Source organism: Mobula hypostoma, chromosome 9 (genome assembly GCF_963921235.1).
Source record: "Mobula hypostoma chromosome 9, sMobHyp1.1, whole genome shotgun sequence".
In the NCBI taxonomy this organism is placed as follows: Eukaryota; Metazoa; Chordata; class Chondrichthyes; order Myliobatiformes; family Myliobatidae; genus Mobula; species Mobula hypostoma.
In genome coordinates, this window is record NC_086105.1 from 127,567,064 (window position 1) to 127,590,190 (window position 23,127).

A 23,127-nucleotide genomic window follows, 5' to 3' on the forward strand; every position below is an offset into this window, starting at 1 on the left:
GCAGCAGAAGACCACAAACATACAGTCTTATGAAGGCAGGAGACTGGGGCTGAAAGGAATAATGGATCAGCCATGATGAAATGGCGGAGCAGATTTGGTGGATCACACGGCTTAATTCTGCTCCTATATCTTATGGTCTAAATACACCCAGTGACCACTGAGCATATATAGTCTTGAGCTGCAGTTTCAGCACACTGGGACCTTTTTTGTTTGGTTTGGAGCTGCTCTAGCTTATTTTCCTGGATACTAAAAATGACCAAAATACTCAAAGCCAAGTTTCAGGCAACACATGATTTCACAGCTACTGCAAGAGCACTGTGGTATAACTTGGCAGTGGACACCAAGTCTGAGAAGATAGACATCCATGTTGGTCCCGGAGAGATGTATCAAGCTCTGCAGGAACAGCTGCTGGATGCACTCTATCAAACAACATTGGTAGTTGACAACCTTGGTAAAGTTCCACGAATGGTGATGATCACACCGAGCTTCACTTTGCAAACTGTCTCATAACTAAAAATTAAAACAACCTGCCCTGTTGCAGTCAGGTTCAACGATATTTCTTCATATTTATTTTAAATTAAAATATCAAGGATTATCAATGCAATGTTCAATCATGCTGCAAGCATCTCCTTTCAACAACAGGCCAACTGGAAGCAGATTGTGGACTATTTCATCAAAAGCAATGGCAAGTGCTGGTAACTTGTTTAATCCTCAGTTCAAAAATATGCTAATCTTTAGCACAACACAAGCAGAGGGAAACTGGATTTTTGTTGAAAAAGCAAAAATACAATGAGCAAGCTATTTTATTATGCCCTAAACACTGATGCTTAGTATATGAATTACACGTGGCCAAGTGGTTAAGGCATTGGACTAGCCACCTGAAGGTCATGAGTTCAAGCCCCAGCTGAGGGAACGTGTTGTGTCCTTCAGCAATGCACTTAATCACACATTGCTCTGTGACGACACTGGTGCCAAGCTGTATGGGTTGTCATTGGTGTCATGGAGAGGGGAGACTTGCAGCATGGGCAACTGCTGGTCTTTCATACAGCCTTGCCCAGGCCTGCACCCTGGAGAGTGAAGACTTTCCAGGCGCAGATCCATGGTCTCGCAAGACTAATAGATGCCTTTAGTATATGAATTGGAATACTTCTAAACCTCACAACTCCCCCGCTCTACCCTGGCTATAAGTCAGACAGAATTCTCCAGCCCAAGCACACGCTTGCTGGGTATCCTGAGCTTAGACAAATTGTTAAGTTAAAGTTAAAAAATAGAGTTGCCTAGTTGGAAGGATCAAAACTAACAAAAATAGTCTAGGGCACTGATTTACAGCCTTCACAGAAAAAATAAAACAGAAGAGTTTGATCCTGCGAATGCAGTTAAGGTGCATAGAATGCCCATTATTGAAAATCTGACTTAGTTCTTTAGATCAGCAGAAGACTCATACTGCCATAAACCAGGAAGATATAGCAGGTGCAAGATATTCACTAGTAGATTTTTTAACTACCTGGATTAGTGTCACCTTAGATGTCCCATTTTTAAATGCTAGATAATCTAAATGGGGAAAAAAGGAATACTAATTATTTCATCTCAAATTCTGATCAAAAGCCTGAAGGTTAAACATACGGATTCTCTAAAATCATCCTAGGATTTATCAAACTGTTGTATTTCCTAGGGGTATGACTTGTATTAAATAACAGGCCATTTCAGAAGCTCTACCCATGGATAATGTTAAGAAGACTTTACCTAAGAAAACAGACAGAACTTTATGTTAGTCCTGACGAAGGGTCTCGGCCTGAAACGTCGACTGCACCTCTTCCTACAGATGCTGCTTGACCTGCTGCGTTCACCAGCAACCTTGATGTATGTTGCTTGAATTTCCAGCATCTGCAGAATTCCTGTTGTTTGAGAACTTTATGTTCCTCTGCTCGTACTTTCTATTTCATATTATAATTGCTCTCCTATAACTCAATATCGATTGAAGCAGCAGCATATTTCGCCAGATTTTGTTTTAAAAAGATCACCAATCAAAAAATGTTTATTGATTGTTGTTTGTTGACTTTTAGTTCTTCATGTGGAAGCAAAGCTGATAATTCTCTTGAATTAAACACAAAAGAGACAAACAAACATGTCCGAAGTCCGAATTATTCACTTCATATGTGGAGCGACATCATGAAGGAGGCACAGGAGCTTTAGGACCCAGAGCACCAGTTTCAGGAACAGGTATTACCCCTCAATCAGCAGGCTCTTAAACCAGAAGGGATAACTTCACTCGCCCTATCACTGAACTGTTCGCACAACTTATAGACTCACTTTTAAGAACTCTACATCTTATGTTCTCAATATTTACTGATTTTTTAAAAATTTATCACTTTTGTATTTGTACAGTTTGTCATCTTTTGCACACTCGTTGCCCACCCTGTTGGGCGTGCACATTCACTGATTTCACCATGATTAGTGGATTTATTGAGTATGCTGGCAAGGAAATGAATCTCAGGGTCGTATATGGTAACATGCATGTACTTTGATAATAAATTTGCTTTGAACTTATCAAATTACTTTTGCTGCAGCAATGGTGCTGAGAAAACTAATTGATTAGTAACAGAATTGGAGACAACAGCCCCAAAGCCAGGGAACTATCTCCCTCAGAACAGCTGCAGTGAAATTATTACTGCTTTACTTAATGGTTAAGATAAGGAAGAGAAAACTAGCAAGGTTACCAAGCCCCAAAAGGAATGCCACTTAAAACAAGCAAGATACACCATGGAGGCCCTATTGGAGAGTAACAGTTGCAATATTTTATATAATAACTTCTGAAATTTTTGTGCATCATCACATGTAGTATCATTTGTAGTGCATATATTATTGTATTTGAGGTGTTCAATAATGTGTTTATTAACTGTTTAAAAGAATTCCAAGTGGTGCTGTTTTGTGAGCTTTATTTAATTTTCCACACCCAGACATATTCACACTGAACTCAGGGAAAACAAAATGGCAGGCAAGATGACTTACAGCACTTCTTTGTTCATTGCACCTGATTAAAGTCAACAGATAAGGAAACTGTGTAGGGTATTGAGCAGATGAGTGTCCTGCCATCATCCATTTTTATACCATCTCTGAGAAACAGTTACTGTCAATTGCCCAGTTCCTTTTGTCCAAAAATATTAGAAATGAAGATTCATTGTAATGCATTATATATTGCACATCTCTACCCTAGCGTTCCTATAAATCACACACCTCCATTCACCTATCTTCGCAGAAGCCACACCTACATTATACTGGTGGTAAAGCAGGATGAAGCTGCTAAAGAACTAAAGCCGTCTGTGGCCTAGAAATACCATATTTATCAATAATTCTCCAAAGCAGGGGTTCCCAACCTGCGGACCACAGACTCCTCGGTTAATGGGGTCCATGGCATAAAAAAGATGGGAGCCCTTGCTCCGAAAGAAAAAAAATCACAGTCGTACCATAAATTAGATACTTTTAACAATTTTTTTTTATTTTGTTGAGTATTAAATTTATCTCATTATTATTTTTGAAAGATGACCTGCTACTGAGTTTAGGCCTTTTAGTTTCCATTTCTTTCATGTTTCTGCTAATTGGTATTTGTCATAATTTTTCCTCCAATTAAAATGTAAAATTTTTAAATATGCAATCTACATAAGGGTATTAACATAATATGTAATTTTGTGACAATGTGAAACCCAGAATCGCAAAGTAGTATCATAATTTGTTAATTTAAATGAAAAATTGCACAACTAATGCAAGAAACCAGGGAATAAAATGCCTGAGGAGCTGTCCATGGATTTTGTACTAACCCTTTCATATGCAGTGGCTGCCACGATCAATTCAGCATATAATAATATCTGCAGTAGCTCCTGCACTGAGTGTTTTGCTCAGCCATATCAATTTCCACTCAACCACATTGCTGAAAGTCTGAAGTCATATATTGGCCAGACTAGATCAAGCTGGACAATTTTGTTCATGAGAAAATGTAAGTGAATCCACAGAGTTTTAAAACAGGAAAAAAATAATTTCATGTATCAATGCAGTGGATTCTGGTTAATTGAGCAATCAGTTATTTGGGGCAGCTGTTTATTTGGGACAACTCCTAAAGAATAAAAAAACGATCAAGAAAATTGCCTTGATTCCCTTTGTTTATTTGGGACACTGTGCTACTCAGTTGGGACAGGAGACATCAGTTGTATGGCCATTAGATGCTACACCGTGCTTAGAGCGAACCGTTTTTAAATAGAGTCAGTTGTGTGTGTCTGTGTTCAAAAAAAGCAGTGAATTTTTTTCCACTGGCAAGATAATTCCAAAATGTTTTTGCTTATTGCGCTTTCAAGCATTCAGGTTTGGAGATGCCAGATATAGGCAGAGAGTGAAAATTAAATGATTTCACTATTTCAACAAGTTATGAACTACAAATTTGAAGATATCCACAATCACCTTGAATGCTACAATGATAATGAAAGCTTGGAGGATGCAATCTTGATAGCATTTTATGAAGCAAGTCCATTATCTGCACTCGGTGTCCGCGCTGATTTTGTTCATTGCATACATTGGATGAATTCCTCCATCAATAATTATAAGGAACTAATGCACAGTTTTATAGTACGTCAGTGGCATTGGGGGTGCTCTAATTTGATCGGTATTTCATTTAAATAGTCTGTACTGTTTGGTTTTATTTATACCTTTGTAACTATTTCCATGAAACTTCAGCTAATTGGGGCAGTTGTTTAATCAGGCCAATATGCACTGGTCCCAATAGATCCCAATTAAACAGATTCCAACACATATTAGTGATTTCTTTGCCTTCTGATATTTGAAATCATATTTAAGTTTACTGTCACGTGCACAAATATGGCCAGGTACAAATACAATGGAAAAACCTGCTCGTCTGAGCATCGCACAAAGAATATAAATTACACATAAATAATGCAAAACAGTGAAGAGGAGGAAAAACTGCAAAAACGAGCCACTGATGCAAATAAAAAAAAGACGATCCAGAGCAGTGCAAGAGGAGGTCTCTAGTGTTCCACTGCTGAGGTACAGGTAGGGCTGTGCAAGTCAGATCAAGAACCTATTGGTTATAGGGAAGTACTGGTTCCTGAACCTGATGGCATGGGACTTCAGGCCTCTACTTCCTGCCTGATGGTAGCAGCCAGAAGAGGGTGTGGCCCAGTTCAGCAGTAAAAGTCTCTGGATTGTAGTTCAGTAACTTGACCACTTGAGCTAAATACTGAATTTTATTTCATTTACTTCAGAAAAGTCAGACACTTGCTTGGCAGCCATTGCATGAGAAAATTCAGCTACCATCTCCACAATCCAGCAGTGGGGTATGATTAATTTTGTAATCTGTTATCAGAGCTGTTGGCTGAGGATGCCAGTATGTCATGTCAACCTTCAACTTGTTGACTCCTCAGATGAATTTAAATGGGGAGGGGGTGTAATGTCCAATTTTTAAAAACAGCACACAGTAATTGCATAAATGACTTGCTTAAGTAACCTGGGAGACTTGAAACCATCTCTTTCAGTCAATAGTTGTAGCAAATGAGCCCAGCTGACAAAGAATGAATAATGCATTTATGAACATTTCCCTTTATTAGGGGACAACAGATGGACAAAAACCTATTCAGTTTTAACTCCATAAAACAAACACATATATCCTAATCTAATGATAGCAAACTAGCACTGTCATTTCATTTCCACTTTTAAATTGCTTGTGAATTAAAGCAACTGAGTAATAAAACTGGTGTGTACAATGTGTGTATCGGGCCAATTAACTACTCTCTTCCCCTTTCCATGTATTTTAACTCAATCCTTAGTTTAAGTGAAACATGAAAAAGGTTAACTCTCTGGAATAGCACTACTGTTACCAACAATAGAATTGTCCTTTCAAGCCAAGACCACTAAAAAAGCTTAATAATGATATTACTAGAAAAACTTAATATTCATACCACTACTGGTTAATTTAAGGCAAAGAAGAAAATATATGGACACAGTGAAAGAACTCACAGTTCTAAGTGTGCGAGATATCATTGACGCTGCGTGGGATCATTCGATGTGGAGTGCCATGATCGCCCAAGCGTGTAACGCGCAAGGCACATGAAGCAGAAGAAGACTGGGTAATCGAACAGCAAAGAGCAGCATGACAAGAAGAGTTGCCAAAAGGCTGCATGAGTAGTTAATGTAAGTTATATATTGTTTGAGAACTCTACATTCAAGAAAGAAATACACTTTTCTTAACCCCACTTCACCCACTGACTCAAATCAACTAATTTTTTAAAAATGCATAAAAAGACTTTAATTAGCAGCACGATACAGTGTAAATTATTCTGAAGAACAAGAGAAAATCTGCAGATGCTGCAAATTCAAGCAACACACACAAAATGCTGGAGAAACTCGGCAGGCCGGGCAGCATCTATGAAAAAGAGTACAGTCACATTATTTGAGAAGTTTCTTTCCCTACTGTCCACTTAGATTTTTTTTTGCAATTAGCTAATCTCTGATCCCTCTAGGCTTCGTCCTGGAAGTGAGGGATGAGGAGCTGCTATGTTGACGAATCACTAGTAGTGCCTAAAGAATCTTGTACAACCAGAAGAATGAACTTGAATAACTTACCCTTACCTGCTGGAGTAAAACGGGCTATTGTTTTGGCACAATTTATGTAACGTTGGTTTGATTTTGGACACTTCAAAGAATTGTAAATGTTTAAGTTGCCAACAAGTTAAAGCAGGATGAAGGGACAATTCCCACCACGTTACCACTGCCATTACAGACGTGTAATTTCTGCAAAATGCTTTCTGAATTGACACACCCTTCTCTCTTATTTACTGCACAAGTGACTTCACGTGAAATTTGGTGTCTGACACTTGCAAAGGATTGATACCATGAACATGAGAAAATCTGCAGATGATGGAAATCCAGAGCAACACACACTAAATGCTGGAGGAACTCAGCAGGCCAGGCAGTGTCAATGGAAAAGAGGAAAAACTTGGCATTTTGGGCCGAGATCCTTCATCAGGACTGATGTTATCAGTATTTACCCTGTTTCAAGAAAAAGTAACAGTGAGCTAAAGTACGAAGCTGAAGCATGATTATCCTTGTGCCCAATTCACACTTAGTGCCCAAATAACAATATTACTCACAATAATTCAATATCCCTTTTCTAAGATAAAAACAAGGCAGCCAATAAAAGATAAATGAATGTGAAAATACAGGACTTTTCTCCAATATATAAAGGCAGCCACAGAAACATGTTCATTATCCTGTGCAAAAGTTTCTAAAGGAATCCACAATCCAGCAAAATAGATAAACTCTCTCCCAGCAGGAAAAGAATCTCAGGGTTGTACAGTCGGCCCCTCTTATCCGCGGGTTCCGCATGCGTGGTGGATTCAACCAACCGCGCATTGGGAAAACCCGGAAGTTCTCTCTCCAGCACTCGTTGTTTGAGCAATTTTCCTTGTCATTATTCCCTAAGCAATACAGTATAACAACTATTTTACATAGCATTTACATTGTATTAGGTATTATAAGTAATCTAGAGATGATTTAAAGTATACGGGAGGATGTGCATAGGTTATATGCAAATACTACGCCATTTTATACAATGGACTTGAGCATCCGCGGATTTTGGTATCCGCGGGGGGTCCCGGAACCAATCCCCCACGGATAAGGAGAGCCGACTGTATGTGGTAACATGTATGTACTCTGATAGTAAAATTTACTTTGAACTTCAAACTCGCCTTCAAAATTATTCCAGAGTCATTTGGGGCTACTATACACATCAAGAAAGAATGAACAGTGAATTTAAAAAAGAAGATTTAGAATGACAAATAGATAATGAAGGAATCTGAAAAGTTAGACAGGAACAGAAGTGAACAATTCAGCAAAAATTCAGGAGAACTTTACTCAAAGATTAATTAGAATGTGGCACTCCTTAACACTGGAAATAACTGAAGCAACTGACACATTTAAAGTTAATCACAAGACAGAAAGGTATAGACTGTGGTTCTAGGGTTGGATGAAGTGAGGTAGAGGGACCTTCAGGTGCACAAGTGCTGACATCTTTTCCATTTCTATCCCCCAGGTATAATGGAATTAAACCAACTTCGCAATATTAAAAACTGCAATGTTTCTCTAATGCAAAAAAAATTGAGAGCTTTGCACCAGATCTTTACTATGTAAGTGTGAAAGTTGCAAGGAAAGGGTTAAAATTATATACTGACAGAGACAGTGTACATACATTGTACAGTCACCCTGGCTGAAGGGGGCCACCATGCAGAACTCAAACCTTGAGAACCTAGTTCCTCTTTGCACAAAAGTAGCCAACATTTCACACTGAATCCTTCATCTGAAACATCGGCTCTGTATTCCTCTTGGTGAATTCCCCCGTGTAGATCACATGTGTTACTCTGGATTTTCAGCATCTGCAGACTCTCCTGTTCCTCTGCATTGCTTTGTTGTTCACAGACTGAGAACCAAGGCCACTAAACAAAATAAGGATACTAACGTAAACCTGTTTACACTTATTTTTGAAGTTATTTTACTAATTCTGAAGTATTATTGGCCTTCAATACGTAGATTTAAATGGTTAGTAACACCCAGAATATGTATTATGATTGGTAATTATATATACAAGTGATAGAATTAGGAATTCCATGAGGGTCAATAACTATAAAAATGAACACTTCTGAGCTGCAACTTCGGAGCAGTTTAGAGACAGGGGCCAGCTGCTCTCCTTGTACGCAAGTAAATAAAGTGTGATTGAGGAACGAGTACAACTTGTTCGAGTCCAGTTAGTTGGCGACAACAGAAGTAGTTACCAGCTGCAAATGTACAGTGCTGATAATATTGCCTTGTGAAAAACTGAACTGATAAAAAATCTAAAGAAGCCCTTCCAGAACACTGGCTTCAGCTTTAGATAACGATTCTTTAAAAGGTAGATTGGTAACACTTCATCAAAAATCTTCTGTGCTGTACATTTCCAGAGTTGCAAACAAGGATATCAAAACATCAGGGCTCTGCATGAACATCTAAACACATTATATTTAGTGATGAAATTAGAGGACTGAGAAAAGAATGGCAAAGGCTGAGGAGGGATTGCCTCAAGTAGGTTCGTTAAATCAGGTAGAAGCAGCAAAGGAGGCTTTGCTAGAACTGGATGAGATTCGTAATCCTCTGCATCTAAGTTTAATAGATGGGATTGTCACATAAGTACTGCCTGCATCAACCTTCATTTCATCACAAGGCAGGCAGATTGGCAAGAGTCTCAGGCAATGTCCGAACCGCTGACATCCTGGATCCCCAGTGAACCAGGTTTTGAAGAGAATTGTGAACGTTCACGGAGTGTTGCACGGCACGGGAATCTCTAGCTCCATCAGTCACACAGGGAAAGAACAAAAGCTGGGAATTCTGCTGTTTTATATACCACACATGACTTGCATGAAAAGATGGGTGGGAGGGTTACATAGAACAGTACAAGCCCCTCAGCCTATGATGCTATGCTGACCTTGTAAGATACTTCAAGATTATTCTAACTCTTTCCTCCTACATAGGCCTCCATTTTTCTTTCATCCACATGCCTAAGAGACTTAAATATCTCTAATGTAGCTGCTTCTATCCCCACTCCTGGAAACGTGTTCCATTCACTTACTTCTCTGTAAAAAAAAACATAACTCTGACATCCACCCCCCCCCCCATACTTTGCTCCAATCACCTTAAAAGTATGTCCTCTTGTATTAGCCATTGCCACTCTGAAAAAGGTGTTGGCTGCCCACTGCATCTATGCTCATCATCTTCTACACTTCTTTCAAGTCTCCTCTCATCCTCCTTTACACCAAAGCGAAAAGCCCTAGTTCACTCAACCTTTCCTCATTAAACATGTTCATTAACCCTGGCAGCATCCTGGTACCTCTTCACACTATCCAAAATTTCAACATCCTTCTTATAATGGGACAACCAGAAATGTACACAATCCCCAAGTACGGTCCAACGAGACTTTTATAGAGCTGGACCATTACCTCGTGCCCTTGAACTCAATCCCCTGACTAACAAAGGCCAACACACCATACATCTTCTACCACTCTTTTAATTTGCATGGATAAGTTTGCAGATGACACAAAGATTGGTGGATTTGGGGATAGTATACAACACTGTTAAAGTGTAAGCTTGATACACATCAGCTATTGACATGGGCAGAGAAATGGCAGATGGAGTTTAACACAGACAAGTGCGAGGTGTTGCACTCTGGGAGATTCAAAAAGAAAGAGGAAGTACACAGTTAACGGCAGGACCCTGAGAATATATATGTACGGAGGGAACTTGGGGTTCAAATTCATAGGTTCCTGAAAGTGCCTACACAAGTTGATAGGGTGGTAAAGACAATGTACAGCATGCTTGCTTTTACTAGTCAAGCTAATGAGTTGACAGCCAGCCAATAGTGTAGTGGCATCCGCACAGGAATTCTGAGGCGAGTGGTCCCGGGTTCAGATCCGGCGGGATCCTTGCATGCTTTCCATCCGTGCTGGGTTGAATGTCAAGCTAGCAACGCGGATGCGTAAAAAAGAGACAAACGCTAAAGAAACAGCAAGGATGCCACCCGATGTGCCACAAAACACAGAAAGGAACAACAACAACATTGAGTTGAAGAGTCAGGAAGTTACAATGTGGCTTTACAAAACCATGGTTAAGCTGCATCTGGAGTACAGCATTCAGTTATAATTACCCCCATTATAGTGTAACCCTCACATTCGGCCCATGACGTTAGTCTAGGGAAGACAGTCTCTGGCCCCGCCAAACAGGTGAAATCTGAGGTGAAAACCTCTTGTTTGTGTGGATGCTGTGTGATCTGTTCCCCCAATGCAAAATCAGTACCACAAAATAAGAGTCAGTACACCATATGCAATTAAATGATTTAGCTTTATAATTCTTAATTTGACTAAAGGGTTAGTAAAGTAAAACAAAAAGGGTCCATTTTAATGAAACAGTCTAATGTGCACATGTTGGAGCTCATGGTTTCCCATCCGTTGGTCTTCCATCGATTTCCCCCGGGCATCGTCCACTCCCGGCCCCATTCCAAGTCCACTCCTTTCTGGTGTCTACAATATCTCCATTTTGGCATCTTCTCTCTCCATCTTCCGCCAAACAAAAGACCCAGATCATCTCGTTCTCAGGCACACAAGAAAGACAGCGCACATTCCAAAGCGCCCGTAACCTCTAGCCACTGCTGCTACACAAAAACCATTACATTAGCAGTGAAACTTTTCCCAGAGTGTTACAATAGGAAGGATACAGAGGCCATGGACAGCGCCTGCAATACGAGAGATTTATCAGATGCTGCCTGAAGGGTATGGAGAAGTTGGGCAAGCTGATTGTTTACTCTGGAGCAGAGCGGAGAAGACTGAAGGAAGATCTGATAGAAGTTCATAAAAATTGCAAGAAGCATAGAAAGACCACACAGCTGGTCTCTTTTACCCCAGTGTTGAAATGTGTAATACTGGAGGACATGCATTTAAGGTGAGGGGAAAAAGTTCAAAACAAATGCACAGGGCAGGTTTAGAAAAAAAGACTGGTGGGTGCCTGGAATGTGTCGCCAGGAGTGGTGGTGGACACAAATACAACAGAGGTGTTTAAAACGGCTCGTAGAAAGGCACATGAATGCATTGACGAGAGTAGAGAGGTATGGACCATGTGCAGGCAGAAAGGAACAGGTTAATTAATTTGGCACAACATTGGGGGCTGAGAGGCCCATTCCTGTGTGGTATTGTTCTATTCTCTAAGACTAGAGAAGAAAAAAAGACTTTCCACAATCAGTATCAAAGTTGAATAGAAATCGATGCTGGGCAATGGATGGATAAAGGTTAGGAAACTGGGAATTTAAAAATTCTAAACTGGACTTTAAACTAATTGAGGAAGACTTTCATCCAAGGACAAGGACAAGCACAAAATGGAAATGAGGTTGGACTGCAAGTGCAGAAACAAGAGAAACCTATGTAGGTCAACGTGTTCTAAAAAACACATCTTGGTTTTGTCATCATTAAAAATGAATTTACAAGTTGGATCCACAACTTCATAATGGGAAAAGTTACAATCCTCAATTCCAGCCGGAAATTAATCAACATAGTAAAGAAATGCTCATCAATGCCAATTTCGTAATTTTGCATAATTTCAGAATTTTGGTGCTCCAGCATGGGAGGAAAAACATTTTGATGGTGTTGTTGAATTCCACCAGTTACAAGAGTCAAATAGCACGTTGTTGCTGCAACTCAGCTCTGAGGGTCAGAGGAATTTGGGTTGGAAATAGAACCCACACATTCTCTTCTACAGGGAATGTCAGCAACATGCTAGAATTTCCTGAAAATCAGGTGAGTACCTTTTGGGATAAGCACAGGTGGTTCCAGTGGGAACCACTGATTAAAGTAAGCCTCATCCTTGGCTTCCTGCCAACAGAATCCAGTTTCATTGCTTCACATTTCCATTTTGGGCACAGATGGAACAACAGTGCATTTTGATGCAGGAGTTGTCCTTCTTAATGCAATACTGTCAGAAATAAAATTCACTGTAGCTAGAGAGAGATTTTGTGTATACTGAACAGAAAGTGTAGAAAGACTACAATGACATATTTGTAATGGAAATTAAACTCCTCGACAAGTTTAGCTTGAAATGGTCACTGGTTAATGCTTAAATAAAGGAATAGATGAAAAAACAATGAGGGGTTATCTCATAGAGGTGTATAAAATCATGAAGAGCCTAAGTAGGCTAAACGTGCACAGTTTTTCCCCTCAGGTTGGGGAATCAAGAACTCGAGGACATGGATTTAAGGTGAGAAGGAAAAGATTTAATATGAACCCAAGGGGCAACCTTTTCACCCAGCTGGTCCATACGGGAATGCACTGCCAGAAGAAGCAGCTGAGACAGGTACATTAACAGTATTTAAAAAGCACTGGCATAGATACATAGATAGACAAGCCTTTGAGGGATATGGGCAAATGGGGGAAAATAATCTCAGCTTAAGACAAGCATCTTGGTTGGCATGGACAGGTTGGGTTGAAGGGCCTATTTCTGTGCAGTAAGACGAAGAAGCTGAATTAAGCCAATTGGTCCATCAAGTCTGCTCCACCACTCCATCATGGCTGATTTTCAATCCCTTTCAACCCCATTTTCCACGCTTCTCCCCGTAACCTTTGACAACCTTACTAATCAAGAACTTATCAACCTCCACTTTAAATATACCCAATGAATTGCTCTCCACAGACTTCTGTAGCAATGGATTCCACAGATTTACCATACTCTGGCTTAAGAAATGTCTCCTCATCCCTGTCCTAACAGGACATCTTTGTATTCTAAAGCAATGCTTTCTGGTACTAAACTCTCCCACTATAGAAAACATCCGTGGCACACCACGCTATCAAGGGATTTCAATATCCAGTAATTTTCAATGATATTCCCCAACCTCATTTTTCTAAACACATATAAGTACAGGCCCAGAACCATCAAACTTTTTAAGACTCTATCACACTAGCAGGGCTTCCCAACCTGGAGTCCACGGACCCCTTGCTTAATGGTATTAGTCCACGGCATAGAAAATGGTTGGGAAACCCCGCACTAAAGGTATACGATATTAGGCAAAAGAGCACAGATATGCAAAGCTACTTTTCTTCAAGACTGATCACTTTTTAACTGGAAGGATTGTGGTCCAAGGGGGGCAAGAAATAAAAATCTTACATGTGTTGGCGTTGGATGGTCACCGTATGATAAAGGCAGAAGCGAATTCACAATTTTTATGTGATGAGAAAGCGTCTACAGGAGGAGCGTCAACAAAGGGGTGTTCAGCTACACTGCTGATATGATCAGCATCTATGAGGGAGCTCCCTCCTGCACTTAAAACTACCAAATGCAGAATCCAGCACAGAATGCAATCACGGAACATGGTTAGATGGTCCAAGCCACACACGCAAAATGGAAGGAACTCAGCAGTACAGGCGGTGTCTATGAAAATGAATAAACTATGGATGTTGTGGGCCCAGACCGTTCTGCAGGACCAGAAAGAAAGGAGATAGATGCCAGCATCAAAAGCTGGGGGCGGGGAAGGAGGATCGCTAGGAGATAGGTAGATCCAAGTGGGTAGGAAAGGCAAAGGGCTGGAGATGATGGAACCTGATAAGAGAGGAGAGTGTGGACCATAAGCGAAAGGGAAGGAAGATGGAACCCAAGGGACGGTGATAGGTAAGTGAGAAGAGGTAAAAGGCCAGAGTAGGGAATAGAAGAGGGGAGAGGGGAGGGAATTTTTTTTTACTGCAAGGGGAAATTGATATTGAACATAAGAACATAAGGAATAGGAGCAGGAGTAGGCCATCTAGCCCATGGAGCCCGCCCCACCATTCAATAAGATTATGGCTGATCTGTCCGTAAACTCAGCTCCATCTACCTGCCTATAACCCTTAATTCCCCTACGTAAAAATCTATCTAACTGTATCTTAAATACATTTAGTGAAGAAGCCTCAACTACTTCCCTGGGCAGAGAATTCCACGGATTCACCACTCTCTGGGAAAAAAAACAGCTTCTCCTCATCTCCGTCCTAAAATCTTCTCCCCTGAATCTTGAGGCAATGTCCCCTAGTTCTAGTTGAGTCACCCAGATGGAATATAAGGTAGACCATGCCGATGCTGCAGTTAAGCACTTGGGGTTGGATGACCATGCACAGTAACTCAAGGCCTGAAGTACAGACCATACATTCTGTTCCAAAGGGAATGCTAGCAGCATGAAGAGGTTGAATTTGCTGAAATTCAGACTGGTTGCTTTGGTTCTTGCAGTGGGAACATGGTCAGACACACTCCATCTTCATTTTCTTGACAACAGAACATGGATTCATTGTTTCAGATGCTGCCAGCAGTGAAATAATGGCACTCTCTGCTGACCTTGGAGATATAATGATATACTGATATACCATAAAGATACACTGACCTACAGCATGACCTCGCCTTTAACGACACCGCTTGACATCGTGTATTGTCTCAAAAGATATCCACGGTCAAAATTTTACAGGCTGCACAGCTTACTCAATGGCAAACATATGACAGCCACCTCATAAATCAGCAAAGCAGAAGAGATGACGTGAAGGAACATGCAAACATGTTAGATCATAAAGAAAGCTACAATAAACACAAAAAGGTTGAAGTATCATTAACAGACTGAAGCTTTAAAATCTGTTGTGCTTATTTTGAATAATTATTCACGGAAATCACAATCCACATCCGAAAGCTTTCTAAGCAGCAATTTTGACTTATTACACGATCATACAGCGCGCAAGAGGTTAACATTTTTCAGTTGCTTGTAAATATCGCAGGTTCTCCCCAATCCAAGGATTACAAAGAGAGAGAGCACCCTGTACTGCAGCACTGATCGTCACAGAAGCTTTTCTGGATCACTTTACTGCCAGCAGGTGAAACGTACCAGAATTGATTGTGGTTCGATGCCAAGCATCAAACACAGGACAATACCATAATAGTCAGCACAACAGCAACTACCAATACAAGACAATAGTGCAGACAGCCATGAGCAATCAACAATTAGCAGAATGGTTACATGTGCGAACACGAACAATCAAACTTAAAAAAATGTGAACATATGAACAGACTCAATAATTATCAACACAACAAGGACAGTAGGAAAGACCATTTAATGGATGTTGTGCACAAACTGTTCCATATTTAACTACACAGGCACAGAAATCCCAAATTGTTACTGTGGTTACTACTGCATAGTCCAGGGCTACAGGCTTCCCATAGAGTTCTTGTACACTTAACTTCTGATACTTTATTTATTTGAATTCTCTCATTATCCCTGCCATTTACACCCTCACTGTCACTAAAGCTATGCAAGAGTATTGTATGCTTTTCTTTTTTCTATCTCTTCCCCTTTTCTCCTTGCATCTGGTCCTTTTTTTTTAAACCCATTTTATCTATAAGCTTCCCACCTACCAGTTCAATATCCAAAATCAACCAATTCCTGTTCCCACAAGAAATGCTACCTTAAGCTGCTGACCATCCCCAGCATCTTATGGTCTGCTAAAGTTAATAGGACATTGAACGACTGAACCACAGTGGTGAGCGTGGCCTCATCGCGACAGTAGAGGAGCCTATGGACTGACATGTCAGCCACATTCAGGTTGGAGGCGCAACGCCTTATATTCTCTCTGGGTAGCCTCCAACCTGAAGGCATAAACATTGATTTCTTGAACTTCCAGGAATGCCCCCCTCCCTTCACCATTTCCCATTCCTCGCTTTCACCTTATTTCATTAGCTGCCCATCACCTCCCCCTTTTCTTTCTTCTATGATCTTCTGTCCTTTTCTATCAGACTCCCCCATCTCCAGCCCTGTATCTCTTTCACCGATCAACTTCCCAGCTCTTTATTTCACCCCCCCCAGTTTCACTTAGCACCTCCTCCCCTCCCCACAATTTCTTACTCTAACTCATCTCTTTTCCCTCAAGTTATTATGAAAGGTCTTGGCCTGAAAAATCAACTGTACTCTTTTCCATTGCTGCTGCCTGGCCTGCCGAGTTCCTCCAGCATTTTGTGTGCGTTGAGGGGAAAAATATCACTATTTCAAAGCAATCCCTCTTCAAGTTTGCTAAAACAGATCACCAAGTTTCCAGATTCTCTTTCCTTATATATTCCTCCATCAGGTATACAACCATTTCCTAGTGTGAACCCACCTACGTTGCACACATTCACATTTCAATAAATCGTGCTCTCTGTCGTGGTTTTCTGTGCAGCACATCAGGTCCATCTCCATTTGAGAATAGGGATAGTGGACGCTCAATGCCTGTGAGACATTTTGCAACCACAGCTATTTTCTGGAGTTATTACTCCATTATTTGCTATTTTCCCTCTCTCAAACAGCAAGGACTCTATCTCTCTTTATTCACTCTCAATCCCAAAAGTAATACCATGACCAAAGATTTTGATCCGATCTTCAAAGATGCTAGCTGGAGTTGGCAACCCTATTTCTACCTTCTAGGGATCCCTTGATTTCAAACATAGGATTCACATTTCTATTGCTTTCATCTTATAAAGGTTCAAAGGTTTATTTTATTATCAAAGAATGTATGCAGAATACAACTCTCAGATTTGTCTTCTCCTGCAGCCATAAAACACAGAAATCCATACATGTAGTTGAAAGAGACATCATCCCTTGCAGAAAAAGAAAAACAGAAACTTGCAAACCTGAAACATCTCCTGTCTCACACAAAAACTAACAGATCCCCGTAAATCCTAGAGTTGTTTGAAGAACGTGTGAAATGAAAATGATCCTGTATATTCTTTCCAGAAGTGCTGCCGCAATTTTTATTGTCTAGTCATAGAAACATAGAAAACCTACAGCACAATACAGGCCCTTCAGCCCACAAAGTTGTGCCAACTCTGCCCCTACCTTAGAAATTACTAGACTTCCCCATAGCCCTCTATTTTTCTAAGCTCCATGTACCTATCCAAAAGTCTCTTAAAAAAACCCTATTGTATCCGCCTCCACCACTGTGGCCGGCAGCCCATTCCACGCACTCACCACTCTGAGTAAAAATACTTACCCCTGACATCACCTCTGTACCTACTCCCCAGCACCTTAAACCTGTGTCCTCTTGTGGCAACCATTTCAGCCCTGGGAAAAAGCCTCTGACTATCCACACAATCAATGCCTCTCATCATCCTGTACACCTCTATTAGGTCACCTCTCATCCTCCGTAGCTCCAAGGAGAAAAGGCCGAGTTCACTCGACCTGTTTTCATAAGGCATGCTCCCTAATCCAGGCAACATCCTTGTAAATCTCCTCTGCACGCTTTCCATGGCTTCCACATGCTTCCTGTAGTGAGGCGACTGAACGCAGTACTCCAAGTGGGGTCTGACCACGGTCTTATGTAGCTGCAACATTACCTCTCGGCTCCTAAACTCAATTCCATGATTCATGAAAGCCAATATACCGTATGCCTTCTTAGCCACAGTGTCAACCTGCGCAGCTGCTTTGAATGTCCTATGAACTTGGACCCCATGATACCTCTGATCCTCCACACTGCCAAGAGTCTTACCATTAATACTATATTCTGCCATCATAACCTACCAAAATGAACAACCTCACACTTATCTGGGTTGAACTCCATCTGCCACTTCTCAGCCCAGTTTTGCATCCTATCGTCCCGCTGTAACCTCTGACAGCCCTCCACACTATCCACAACACCTCCAACCTTTGTGTCATCAGCAAATTTACTAACCCATCCCTTCACTTACTCATCCAGATCATTTATAAAAATCACAAAGAGTAGGGGTCCCAGAACAGACCCCTGAGGCACACCACTGGTCACCGACCTCCATGCAGAATATGACCCATCTACCACCAGTCTTTGCGTTCTGTGGGCAAGCCAGTTCTGGATCCACAAAACAATGTCCCCTTGGATCCCATGCCTCCTTACTTTCTCAATAAGCCTTGCATGGAGTACCTTATCAAATGCCTTGCTGAAATCCATTAACACTACATCTACTGCTCTTCCTTCACCAATGTGTTTAGTCACATCCTCAAAAATTTCAATCAGGCTCGTAAGGCACGACCTGCCCTTGACAAAGCCATGCCGACTATTCCTAATCATATTATATCTCTCCAAATGTTCATAAATCCTGCTCCTCAGGATCTTCTCCATCAACTTACCAACCACTGAAGTAAGACTCACCGGTCTATAATTTCCTAGGCTATCTCTACTCCCTTTCTTGAATAAAGCAACAACATCCACAACCCTCCAATCCTCCGGAACCTCTCCCATCCCCATTGATGATTCAAAGATCGTCATCAGAGGCTCAGCAATCTCCTCCCTCGCCTCCCACAGTAGCCTGGGGTACATCTCATCCAGTCCCAGTGACTTATCCAACTTGACGCTTTCCAAAAGCTCCAGCACATCCTCTTTCTTAATATCTACATGCTCAAGCTTTTCAGTCTGCTGTAAGTCTGCACGACAATCACCAAGATCCTTTTCCATAGTGAATACTGAAGTAAAGTATTCATAAGTACCCCTGCTATTTCCTCTGGTTCCATACACACTTTCCCACTATCACACTTGATAGGTCCTATTCTTTCACGTCTTATCTTCTTGCTCTTCACATACTTGAAGAATGCCTTGGGGTTTTCCTTAATCCTGCCCGCCAAGGCCTTCTCATGGCCCCTTCATGAGTCCTTATAGAAAATTTTCCCACTTAGCACATCTGCAGCAAACAGTCCAGGTGATCACAGATACTTCAAGCCAGCACTTTGTAAGAGCTATTCAGTCTTCCTTCCCCCAAATCCTTTACAAATTCAGTTGTTGAACATTACAGTTGCGTCTCCTGCCCTTTCATGGAGCGTTTTCCATTACAACTGTTTGCATTGAAAGAAGTCCTCATTTCCAAAGGAAGAAGGGAATAGGTTTAAGGTGAGAGGAAGCTCGTTTAGATGGGAACAGAGGGAAATATTTGTCTCCACATAGTGAGAGTGATTAATATCTGGAATCTATTGTCAGAGGAGGTGTTGAAGGCAATATAATCAAAACATGTAACAAGCATCTAAACAGGCACTTCAAAAGCCAAGTTGTGGAAGGCCAAAACCTAGTGTCAGCTATCACTGATGTGTAGAATGGTCAGTGTAGTGGGCTAAAGAGCCTGTTTCTCAGCTGTTTGACTCTACCTTTTCTTTGCTGAACCTTTAATAACAATAGTTAGTTGTGCACGTTCAGACAAGCTCTTGACTTTAGAAAGAATCACAGATCCTTCCATCTTAAGCTTGCCCCCTCTCACTGGCCCTCTAGGCAGTTACCTAGTACAGTAGTCAAAATTCAAGCTCCTCTACTGCAAATGCACACTGCATACAATCAGCCCCCAAAGCATCTAGCCCACATCCCAAGTGCCATACGGTTACCCTCTCCAAGGATTCCTCCAACCCTACCTCCAAACACTGTAAGCAAACTGTAAGCCTTCAGTTTGCTGGTAATTAAAAAAAAACAAAATAAAACACTCTTCTCCCATTAATAATTCCAGTAAAGTGCAGCACATCTTCTCAGGTGGAGTCGTACTTTGCGCAGTGCATCGGGAAGGATATGCAGAATTGCCACTGAATTATCTGCAAATAACTCGGGCTAAATTTTCCCAGTTTTCTGCAAATCAACGTGAAATCACCGAGGTAAAACAGTGACAAACAGACAACTCCCGTAATTAAAAATAAACACACCCCGCCCCGTTTAAGCTTGCATTATTTCTGCTCGAGGCCACTGTAGAGTTTCGGATGACCTTTACTTCCCTCACCCATTGATGTGATAACGTGGGAGTGTGGAGGCCACATCCCAGGAGAGATCACACAGGAGCGCGGCCCAGGAGCGACTCGGGCGGCAGAGAAATCCCCGGAAGAGGCGTCACGCCGTTCTAGAACGCGGCCCCGGGAATGCCCAGTCGGTTAACACGTCACGGAATTCTAGAGAACGACCCCACGGCGGGGAGATCCGGGGAAAGGAGTTATAGGATTCCGGAATGCACCTTTACATTGTTTTGCAGCATACCTTCGCTAAATCCCTCGTAGCCTCTGCGCTGGGCTTTTAGAAAAATGGACACCTCAGGACCTGCAGCCATGTCACCCACTCTCCGCTAATCCCGATGCGAAAGTGATTTCGATACAAATCGTGTCCCGGGGTTGGTCCTACGGAGGGCGGGCGAGGGCGCAGCCCGTATTTCGGTTGTCTGGCTTTACAACGAGGTTCCTGCAGAGGATGACTTCCTCTTTGAATTGCGTGTAGTTAAAGTAAACATTTCACATGCTTCCAGATACTGATAAACACCTAGTTAGAAATTTTCAAATGCATTTATAATTGAATGTAAATTTATAAATGAATGTCTTCGCGATTGTAAATAATGACCCCTCCCGCATCTTTATATTTTGAAGAAGTACGTTTTTCCATAATTATCACGTTTTCTGTATTTATACGGAAGCTGCTTTATTTAATAAAATCAAAAATATTTATATTATAATGTATTACAAACAGATCTTGGGGCCTAATTATTGTATTTACTGTTAAAAGTTACATTTATATATGTATATAAAACTAAATTCGTATTGCTATGGAACAATTCCAGATTTAAAATTACTAACTGAAGGCTTTTGACAAGATAGGTTAACAATCAAATTACAGGAGGTAGGGTTTCAGGGTAAGGTGTGAGAATGGGTGCAGAACTGCCTGAAAAAACTGAAAACAACGAGTTACGGTGAGCGGTTCATTTTCACACCTAGAAGATATTAGAAGTGGGGTTCCACAGGGATTGGTTATGGAGCTGCTGCTGATTCTAATTTACACATAACAAATAAACTAGTAAAGTGTGCTGATGATACAAAATTAGGGGGACAGGCTAATAACATTCAGACAGCAGAATCGATGCAGTTAGATCTAAATGAAATCCAGAAGTGGGCAGTTTAATGGCAGATGAAATTTAATTAAAGTAAATGCCAACTATTTCATATAGTAGAAATATTATATTGCATATAGTAGAAGATGTTCTTAAGCTGCATAATGCACTTGAGAGGCCACACCTTAAATACAGTGTACAATTTTGGTCTCCATATTGTGAGGGATGTAAAGGCACTGGAGAGAGTTCAGAGAAGGAAAATGAAACTCATTCCAGGTGTGCAAGTTATGAGCTCTGAAGAAAGATTGAAAAAAATAAATCCTTTTAGCCTAGGTAGATGTAGAATTGGAGGAAACATGATAGAAGTGTTACAAATCAGTAAAGGTATAAGTAGGTTGGTTGACAGCTGCTACTTCAAAATTAATCCATCATCAAGGACATGGGGCCATAGGTGGAGACTGGTTAATGGAGATTTCAGACTAACATCAGGAAGCATTTCTTTACACAGTAAGTTGTGAACACATGGAACAAACTACTTAGTTGTGTAGTTGAGAGTAGTACCTCAGAGACTCTCAAATCTAAACTCAATTGTGTGAATAGGAATTTGGTGAGCTTTGTTGGGCTGAATGGCCTGTTCTTGTCAAAAACATTCTAATGTTCTAAAGGGAGGGAGACCCAATGGTGGCGTTGTTAAAGGACCACAGGGGCAGTGAATCGTGAAATTTGAAAATCTTGTGCTCATTTCAGTGTTGTGTATCTTGTTTCTCTAGTGTCTAATTGTATCATACAAGTCCCTCAGCCAAAGAGGACAGGAAACATCCCTAAATGGGATACCCTTCCTCTTGCTGAAACCACAAGCACAGATCAACAATATTACAGTGATAAACCCATGCAATGTTATTCTTCTAGGTGATAATGACTAGCATCTTAAATCCCTTACAAAATGCAATACACCACAGGGTGGAATCTTCTGTGAATAAACTATGGTTGACATGGGAATAAAGGATCAACTATGATGTAAACACAAGAGATTCTGCAGATGCTGGCAATCTTGAGCAACATACGCAATGCAAGAGGAACTCAGCAAATCAAGCAGCATCTATGGAGGGGAATAAACAGTTAACATTTCAGGCCAAGACCATGATATAGACACTGAAGGGTCTCAGCCCAAAATGGAAGCTGTATCTTTCCCTCCATTGATGTTGCCTGACTTGCTGAGTTCCTCCATCACTTTGCGTGTGTTAGTCAATCATAATGTGTTATGTCGCATTTATCTGCAACTATACTGTGTCTCTGTGAGATCCATCACCACAAACATACAGTATATAGGAGCATAAAATGCCCCAGTAGTGAACAAGTTGAAAGACCATCTACTGGTTCCCAGGCATATTTAGGAACTTTTGCCTTAAGTTGACCCCAAGACCTTGCAGGCAGCAGGCTCCAGCCCAATCATTTGAATTTGTATAGTACTCCAATGGCAGGTAACTCTTCAGAGTTCCCAGATATGGTTACTGTCAACACTACCATGAAAATAGAACCTGTTGTTCTCACAAACATACAAAGTTCTAACCACTCCCCCCACCCCCCAACACACACACACACACACACATTTTTAATCTTGACACACATCAAAGTTGCTGGTAAACGCAGCAGGCCAGGCAGCATCTGTAGGAAGAGGTGCAGTCGACGTTTCAGGCCGAGACCCTTTTTAATCTTGAC

General features: G+C 41.1%; 1 protein-coding gene across 2 annotated transcripts in view; it reads right to left on the reverse strand.

Moving 5' to 3' along the window:
- Nucleotides 1–20,911, reverse strand: part of cpped1 (calcineurin-like phosphoesterase domain containing 1) — a 241,961-nt gene extending 221,050 nt beyond the window's left edge. Inside the window, exon 1 of one of the 2 annotated variants that reach the window (XM_063059096.1) lies at nucleotides 20,571–20,832. In XM_063059096.1, the coding sequence (XP_062915166.1) occupies nucleotides 20,571–20,640 (70 nt within the window). In that variant the 5' untranslated portion in view covers nucleotides 20,641–20,832. Of the gene's footprint in view, nucleotides 1–20,570 lie in introns of both variants that reach the window. The other variant, XM_063059097.1, reaches the window with a different exon arrangement.
- Between the last annotated feature and the right edge of the window lie 2,216 nt (nucleotides 20,912–23,127).